Below are 9211 nucleotides of genomic sequence, written 5' to 3' on the forward strand. Positions count from 1 at the left end.
ACATGTTTTTTTATTTGAGAGAAAGAAAGAGGGAGGGGGAATGAGGGGAATAAACCCATAACCCCACAACCTGGGTTACGTGCCCTGATCGGGAATTGAACCCACAACCTTTTGGTGCACAGGAGGATGTGCCAACCAACTGAGCCACTGGGCCACTGGTGGCACACATTTCTAAAGATGCATCATTCACATTAGAGAGAATCTAGCAGATAATGGATTAAATGAGATAACTTGGATCACAGAAGGCAGCTACTTTGTAATGATGCATACTGAGCATTTGTATTTCATATTTTGTGACTAGCCTATTCATGCCCCAGTGACAGGTTTGTAAAGTGGTAAAATCACTCCAGGAAATAACTGGATAGTATCCAGTAAAACTGCAAATCTCAAAGCCCACTGCCCAACTACACTGCTTCTGGATATAGTCCTTTATATGGACTATATGCATCCAAGGAAAGACATATTTATATGCATCCAAGGAAAGACATATGAGATTATTCACTGTCACACTGGGTTTAATAAAAATAAAAATAAGGTAAGGAACAAAAGTGTAGCTTCTTCATATTATGAACCAGCACATAGCATTTAAAAAGACTTCACCAGACTTAAATGTATTAACATGCACAGAACTGAAAGAAACACAGGTTGACAGGAGAAAAAAGAAGACGCACAATACTTACAGTATGATACAGCACTAAAATTTAAACCATCACAAAACAATGTAATGCTGGGAATGTATACACGTATATTTATATACAAGTAAACTAAAACCACAACAGTGGCTGCTTCTTAGAATGGGAAGGAGAGTGGTGATCAGAAGGGACTTGAGTCTCAGCTGAGACATGTTCCTAAAACATGGTAGAGGAATCAAAAGCAAATATGACAAAAGACTTTTGGGGGGGAGGGCAGGATAGGAATATGCTTGTTTTATCATTATTATCTTTCATTTTTTTAATTTCTCAAAATGAAAATTCCCCGAGTATGTCAGACTACCTGGGTGAACAAGATGCCTGGATTCCACTATCATGTCTGTTGTTAATAAGAGAGCTGAGCTGAGAAGTGCACTGAGAAAGGAAGGACTCAAGGGTTCTTCCATGTCCGCTCCTCATCTTCCTTCTATATCTTCATCGGGACTTTTTATATTTCCATTAAAAATTCTAGGAACTTACCTTGAGTTAAAACTCCAGTTAATTTGACCCTGTAACATGCCTTTGAGTTTTCTAATTACACCAGAGTCTTCTGTTACCTTCCATTCCTAGAGGTGAACTACACACAGGTACATTACAGTTCCCAAGAGACCACAACACAGGTTTGCTTGACTGATAGAGAAACTCCTCAAAGCACAATGGAACATCTGTGATGAATCTGAGTCTTTTTTTTTTTTTAAAGATTTTATTTATTTTTAGAGAGAAGGGAAGGGAGGGAGAAAGAAAGGAAGAGAAACATCAATATGCAAGAGATACATTGATTAGTCTCCTCTCCCATGCCCCCAACTGGGGGCCTGGCCCACAACCCAAGCAAATGCCCTGACCAGGAATCCAACGAACAATTTTTCGGTTTGCAGGCCGGCACTCAATCCACCGAGCCACCCCAGCCAGGGCTAAATCTGGGTCTTACACGAATACAAAACACAAAACAAAGCAAATGAAAATCACAGAGAAAGAAAAAGTGGAACTTTTTTGCCTCTTTTTTAAAATGTCAAAGGAAATTTACTTGCCATATATATGACAAAAGGTTAGTATTGCTAATAGTCAAAGAGTTCCTACAAATTTGCAAGACAACAGACACCCTGCCCTGGCTGGTGTGGCTCAGTTGGTTGGAGTGTAATCCCATGAACCAAAGGTCACTGGTTCTATTCTAAATCAGGGCACATACCCAGGTTATGGGTTTGACACCTGGTTATGGCACATACAAGGAGGTAAACAATGTTTCTTTCTTACATCGATGTTCCTGTCTCTCTTTCTCTCTCTCTAAAAAGCAATAGGAAAAAAATGTCCTTGGGTGAGGATAAAAAAAAAAGTGATAATAGACTCCCTAAGAGGACAAGAGACAAAACAAAAAAAAACAACCCACAAATAAGAAATTCATAGAAGATGAAATAAGAATGGCCAAAAGCTGTGATAACTAAACACTTACCACTTAAAGGGTGAGGGTTTCACATGTATCGTCTCATTTAAACCTCAAATCACCTCATTTAATCCTATGGGCCAGCACTTCCCACTAGCATTTGGGCAGGTGAAGCAGCCTATCCAGGATCTCAGTGAATACACAACCTGCCCTTATGACTACAAATCCAGAGTCTTGACCATTGAGGTTTATAGAAGAGAGAAGATGACTGGCTGATTCCCTTGCTGGGGAGGATTTGAGAGAGGAGGCTTTCTCATGAAGACGTCCTGGTAGTTCAAATTCCAACAACTGGGCAATGCATACCATTGTGTTATCAATGTGCACATCCTACTACCCACAACCCCACTTTGGGAAACGTGCACTAAGAAGATAATCTCAGAAGCGGTAGAAGATAGATGTAAGTCTCATAAGTTCCTATGAAATGCACAAAGGCAGTCTTGATAGCACTGTTTATGACAAGAAAAAATAGCAAATTTAAAAATCTATCAGTAAGGGACTAGCATGTGGCATATGTATGCAAGGGGAGTAACATAAAGCTTTTTTATACTAAACTGTCTCTAAGAGAATATATATGGTACGATCTCATTTAAATGAAAACATGTACATGACTTTATATTTGTATATGGAGAGGCATTTTCCAAAAGTTTGAGTTTATCTTTGATTGTAGGGGCTCTGATGATTCTTACTTTTAAAAAAAAAAATCAATTTGAGCCACCTTGATGACATACGCCAAGGAAGCAAGATCTCAAATGCTCCCTGATGATTCTTACTTTCATCCTCTTGCAGTTCTGCGTTGTTTAGATTTTTCTTGCCTATCCTGTTTACCAATATATGAGAGCTTATTGAACATCAAAGATCTTCTAACATTTAAACGCAGAGAGTCTTGCACTCTGGATTAAATAAACCTTTCCTCCTGGGATTTGTTACAAAACTAAGTATTTATTACCCTCACCACTACCACGAGCATCCCTGAGGTGGACAGCAACACCTCTGACACTGCCGGGCTCCACTCACCTGTCCACAGACCCAGTCCTTTCCTCAGGAGACCCTCCAAACACTCAGCCCCTCTACTCCCTAACTACTCATGCTCTCCTCAACTTCCCCCTCACACACTCCCAAAGGGCTGGGGGCTCGGAGTGCGCCGGCGGATTATCAGCGGAGGTCGGCCTAAAACTCCAGGGTCTCACACCTAGAAGAGACCACCCCCCATGCTAGCCCCCCCCCCCCCCCCCCCCCCGCTCACTTCACTTCCCTTGGCTCCGCTGAGTCCTCTCCCGGCAGCTGAGAGACCACTCACTCCTATCTGAGCACCCCGATGTCCACCGGGAACTATACTTCACCCGCACCCCGCATCCCGGATCTGCTGCGGCCCCCCCCCTACCCCGCACAGCCGGGTCCACCCCTTGGAACCCACATCTGTGTCAGAACCCCATCCAGGGCCCATGCAGACTCGAGAGACTCCGAGTCCCCTCGAGGCCCGAACCCTTCACCCAGCCGAAACCCTGCCCATAGGGTCCCCCGATCTATGGCATGTCCCTGTCGAGGGCCCTTGGGGACCTCCGAGCCCCCATTCCAGGCCCGTACCCCAATACAACGCACTCACCCTCCCGACAGCGCCGTCTCCAGATGGTGTCGGTGTGCAAGATGTGACGGAACTTGGTGCAGACCTGAGCCAGGCTGGGCAGGTCCGTGCCGGGTAGCGAGGCGAAGATCTCCACCAGCAGCTCGGGAGGCAGCTCCAGCAGCGAGCAGCGCGGGGGCGGCGAGGGGCTCGCGCTCCGGCCGCTCCCCGCACCGTATAGCGCCGCCGCGCCTGCCTCGATGCGCTCCTCTTCCGGGTCTGTGTCCGGTTCGCTGTCGGCCGCCGCCGTCTCCGCCGGGCCCCGGCGCTGCTGGCGACGCCGGCATCCCCGCGAAGGGCCCACGCCGCAAAGACGAGCGCACACCGCCATGCCGGTCAAGAAGCCGCTGCTGCCGCGCCTGCGCCGCGCATCTGTGAGCCGCCCCGCCCCACCCCACCGGAGAGCCCAGCCAGCCCCTCAGGGCCTAGTCACGCCCACTTAGAGTCTAGCCCCATCCCCCCCCCCCCCCCAACCCCCGACCCTGCTCCTCTTGCTATCTCGTCTCGGCCCCGCCCCCTAGGAGGGACCCACAGAGGACCCGCCCCGGCGAGCCCCGCCTGCCGGAGGGGCCATCTGCCTGTTTCGGGGGGCGATGCCCCGGGCCCTCTCCTAGCCCAGTGACTCCCTAGCGGCCCTGGCCTCAGCTCACCGGAGGTCTGAGGGCCTCCTGTCCCGCTCCCGGACCGAGCCCAGGTAAAGAATGTCACCCACATGCGCGCGACGGCTGCCCTTTCCCAACCGAAGACATGCCGGTGGGCAGCAGAACGGCGCGCTGCCGCATGTGAGGACCAAACTCGCCACCTCCAGAGTATGGGACTGACGCGCTCCCCGCTGCACGGACCGGGCTCGTGGAGGCAGCTCCTCACCCTGGAATGCCCTCAGACGTGTCTGCTGGCCCGAGGATGGCCCCAAGGACCGCCCTCCCACCTCCCCACCATGGATTCGAGGACCCCCCCACCACAACCCCAGGGCCTTCCCCTGAGGACAGCCGGAAGCACTGGCCCCCAGTATTCCCCAAGCACACCTTCCTCTCCAGGAAACCCCACCCCCACCCCCTGGGGAGCTCCCGATGACCCCCAAGGACTGACTGCTGCACACACGGAAGGCGTCATTAAGTGGCAGGAGGAACTAACTAGTGCCAACTGCTAAAGCCCTACAAACTAGGTAAGCAAAATAGAACCCTGAATTGTGCCTGTCAGCTCTTTTATCTAAAAATTAGCATTCACTCATTTCTGCCCTCATTACAGTGGAAAGGGGAAATCATGTTAGCGGGTAAATCCTGTGTCATCTGTCAGGGATCTCGTTATACCCTAGTTACCTTGTTTACTGTGCTCCAGGGCAGGTGTGTTCTAGAGAATCTGTAAAGCCACCTGTGACAGTGGCTTCACCTTCAGTTGCCGGTAACAAGAAACTGTTGCTGTTAGTTGTTCCCAGAGAGGAGGGCTGGGGGTGTGGAGCCAACTCCTCTCTGGTCGAGACTGACTTCAATGACCGGAAGGGCTGGAGAAGTTGCCCGGAATCTAAATGGAAGCTAAGAATCCGCCGGCTACCCCAGTGTTTCTGGTCGAGTGCGGGGTCTTGCTAATCTAATAAAAAAAATAGTAAGCTTGCCAGTTCCCCTGGGCAGTCTCCACCAATCGCTGGCTATCCACTATCACCTCCATAAGGAAATCTCTAAGCAGAAAAGAGGGAGCCTGCCCTAGTCCACCGAATCCCATAAATGGGGAAGTGCATCTTCTGACAAAACTAACAGTACCTTGGTTCAAATTTTGACCATCTCGGGTCCACACAATTGAAAACAACAGCAGAGTGACCTCCCTGCACCTAGGTTCTTCAGTCCACTCTGTGCAGTTACCAGTACTCACTAACCAGTGGCAAACAAAAGCAGACTCATCCTGTTTAAAAGCACCTAGGAGGCCCACTGACTCCTCCTCACATCACACAAAGTAGCTCACTAGCTTGTCCTAACATCCCAGCCTGGCTTCCTCTCCTTCCCCACACGTATCTTTCAGTGGGAGCCACCAGATTCCTTAGCCATAATTCACCATGCCCTGTCACATCTCTGTCACTTAGCTCAAGCTGTCTCCTCTGCCAGGAAGTCCCATCACCCCAGCCTGTGCCATTAAAACCAACCCTCTTCCTCCTTGTCCTCTAATGGCACCCCCTTCTAGGAAGGATGGCTCCTTTATTACAGCACCATCATATCGTTTTATTGTAAACACTTGCTTTCTTTGGCACCTACTTTATTAATGTATCCCTTGTAACATGATAGACTAATGTTTCATGTAATCAAGGGATGTTTGCTGACTAAATGTTTGTTGAATGAAAACAAACAAACAAATAAACTGGCTAAAAGATGAACCAAACAGATGTAGAGAAGACTGGTGGGCTATCACCATCCAAGCTAGGAAGTATTTCAGCAATGTATCAAGTAATATAATAAATATTTACAGAATGCCTGACTAGCCTAGGTGGTATGTTCTGTGTGGATTCATAGATTCTAAAGCATGATCCTGGCTGCTGTTACATTTCAGTCAGTTTTTAAAATATATATATATATATCTATTCCCTACTAGGTCCTATTAATAAAATATAATTTTCTTCTAGAGGAGCTTAGAGTATATTAAAATGTACAAAATAATTTGCTCCAATTTCCATCTTTAGTAGAATGGTTAAACTATTACATGTTCATAATTTGAATTATGCAGCTATACATTTAAAAGGTATGTCTATATATTCTTTACAGCAGGAAATCTGTGTGCAATAACTCACTAAGATGCTGAAGGACTGAGTTGGTGCAGACCACCAGAACAGAAAGAAAAAGACAGTTGTTAGAGTTTGGGTGATCCATGTTGCTGTAAGGGAAACAGAGGGAAAAGACTGCATATAGCAGAGAACTATTACAGGGTGAACCCTGGAAACTTTATGTGTCCTTGAACAGTTGTACAATCCCTTATACAGAACTGTATCCTTTGCAAACAACACTAAGGAGGATGCATTCATACTAAAATGAGGAAAAACTTGGTAGAAGAGATCATTTGTTTTAACACTATGAGAATACAATAATCGACTCTTTGTTAGTGAGAATTGATAACATTTAAGGAAATAAGTAGAATACAGAGCAGGGAAGACATTTTCCAACTGGTAGTAAACAATGTTAACTTCACTCATGCTGTTTCTCAGAATCCAGATGTGAAAAATGCCATCTTATCATTGCTCAGCAGAAACAGTCAAGGTGAATGGGAAGGAGGGAAAACATTCACAGGCTGAACAAGAGGTTCATGGTTTAAAATGAGAGTCTGAACAGTTACATCCCTTATATGGGGAAAAGCTGGAAAAACAGCAACCCTTTGAAATATGTTAGAATTAAACGAGCAAGCAAACACCGACAAAAAACCTGTGGAACGTCACCCAGTTCCATCGGTTGTTATTCACTCATTTAAGAAATAATGTCAGGTTCTGTGAGCGGTTCATAGTGGCGCTCCGAAGTGCACTAGGTTGCTCTCTTCTGGAGTCGTACCCCAGAGGCGGGGCTTCAGGGGAGAGGAAGCGCTGGCTCCCGAAACCTCCCGGGAACCGGCGAAGACACTCCCACGGAGCCGCACCGCGGGCCTGCCAACTCCAAAATCCTCCTGACTGGGTCCTTTCTGAGAATAGCTCCTGCACTCCTCTTGAGCAATACTTGTTTGTTTACTTGTTCTAAAGAGCAAAGAGATGACACACGACACACGACTGATTGGACAGCTGACCAATAGTGGCCCAGACAACTTCCAGGGTGAAATATGCCTTCCAATCAGGAAGAGGAGAGGTGGGGCAGGCCAGGCGGGCCTGCGGAGGTGAACTACTTCTCAGTGTGACTTGCCCTCCATGTTGAGTGTGGCAAATATAACCCTTCTGTGTTCTAGACTGCAGGGTAGTGTTTCCTGCCCCATTGTACAGATTCTTAGAAACAGCTAGACGGCATGATTTACAGCCATGGAAATCATGTTACATCACTCATGCTGGGATGTCACATTTATTTTTTATCAGTTAAATTATGTCCCCCATGATTATGGTCATTTAATGTTATGAAAAAAAGAATAGGTGAGAGTTACTTAAAACTGGCACTGCTTGGCTTTCTACAGTGATTATTTGATAGTTTAAAAGCACCATGAGATTCCTGGAAAAAACACTAAATAAATTTAAATGAAAGATGTGCTTTTGCTTTTTCCCTTCATATGTATAGTTCTAAAGGAACAGTAATATTTATGTTATTCACCTAAAAATAATATTATCCTTATATTAGCTAACATAAAATAATTCATGAATAGTATTAATTTACCACTCCGAATATTGTTAACTACATCAAACTTCTATTAAATTGTAGTCTGGGGAACAAGAAATTTTTCTCCATATACTTAAGCACACTTGATTTCAAAAGTTACATGAAATTATTCTTTTTTTTAAATTGATTTTAGAGAGAGAGAAAGGGGGAGGGAGAAAGAGAAAAACATTGATTTGTTCTTCCACTTATTTATGCATTCATCAGTTACTTGCAGTAAATGCCCTGACCAGAGATAGAACGTAAAACCTTGGTGTATTGGGATGATGCTCTAACCAACTGAGCTACCCAGCCAGGGCCTAAAGTAATACATTTTAAAGTAATTTATTATTTATTCAAATATTCTAGTCTAAAATGGAGATTATGTTTATGAGACACCTTTACACACCAACTGTACTGGATAATTTCCTGAGAAGTATGTAGGGATATGTGGTTTTAGATTCCAGTAGGAATTTGTTAGCGGCAGGACTATAACGAGTGCTATAAATGTGGACTTCAGTACTTAAAAATCACAAAGAGTAATCCTGTCCAATCACTAGCACAGTCCTTGAGGCTAATCCCTTGAAGCTATGACAGTGAACCCAAGACCTCTGGCAATTTGGTATGGATGCCTTAGGGACCAGGAAAATATGAAACCCTCCTTCCCCTCCCCCTACCTCCATATGCCAGATAATGGAGTCCCCTCCTCCTCCTGCGTTTGAAACAGTTGTCCAGCAAGAGAACAAGAAGTCCATTTCTTACAGAGCAGCACTAAGCCAAGAAAGCACTCAGCAGCCAGTCCTTAGTATCATAAAAAAAAAAAAAAATCCTTTTTGACTTTAAACTGATCATTTTGTGTTTGGCACAAGGTAGGTACCTAATAAGCACTTACTGGATATATAATTTTTTCAATCCTCACAGAATAAACACAAAACAACCAATGTAGTACACTTGGAATTTTAAAACCTTCCTTTGGAACTTTGGAAACTACATAAACTGTCTAAGTACTATCAGATTTTCAAAGTAATGAATTGTGTCAGGAAGGGAAAAAGAACCCGGGAAATAAAGTGACACACGCACAATTGCACTGTCCTATTGTAGACAATGGTAGGATAATGAGCTGCAACTAATATTGTTCTGGTGGTGGAGAATAATTAATTAC

At 45.4% G+C, this 9211-nt stretch overlaps 1 protein-coding gene across 2 annotated transcripts in view; it reads right to left on the bottom strand.

Moving 5' to 3' along the window:
* FBXO31 (F-box protein 31) overlaps positions 1–4101 on the bottom strand; it is a 34728-nt gene extending 30627 nt beyond the window's left edge. For both annotated transcript variants that reach the window (XM_054588934.1, XM_054588932.1), the window contains exon 1: positions 3731–4101. In XM_054588934.1, the coding sequence (XP_054444909.1) occupies positions 3731–4079 (349 nt within the window). In that variant the 5' untranslated portion in view covers positions 4080–4101. The remainder of the gene's footprint in view (positions 1–3730) is intronic.
* Between the last annotated feature and the right edge of the window lie 5110 nt (positions 4102–9211).

This window comes from Pteronotus mesoamericanus, unplaced genomic scaffold, assembly GCF_021234165.1.
Source record: "Pteronotus mesoamericanus isolate MK-2021 breed Mesoamerican mustached bat unplaced genomic scaffold, CSHL_Meso_final scaffold_165, whole genome shotgun sequence".
Taxonomy (NCBI): Eukaryota; Metazoa; Chordata; class Mammalia; order Chiroptera; family Mormoopidae; genus Pteronotus; species Pteronotus mesoamericanus.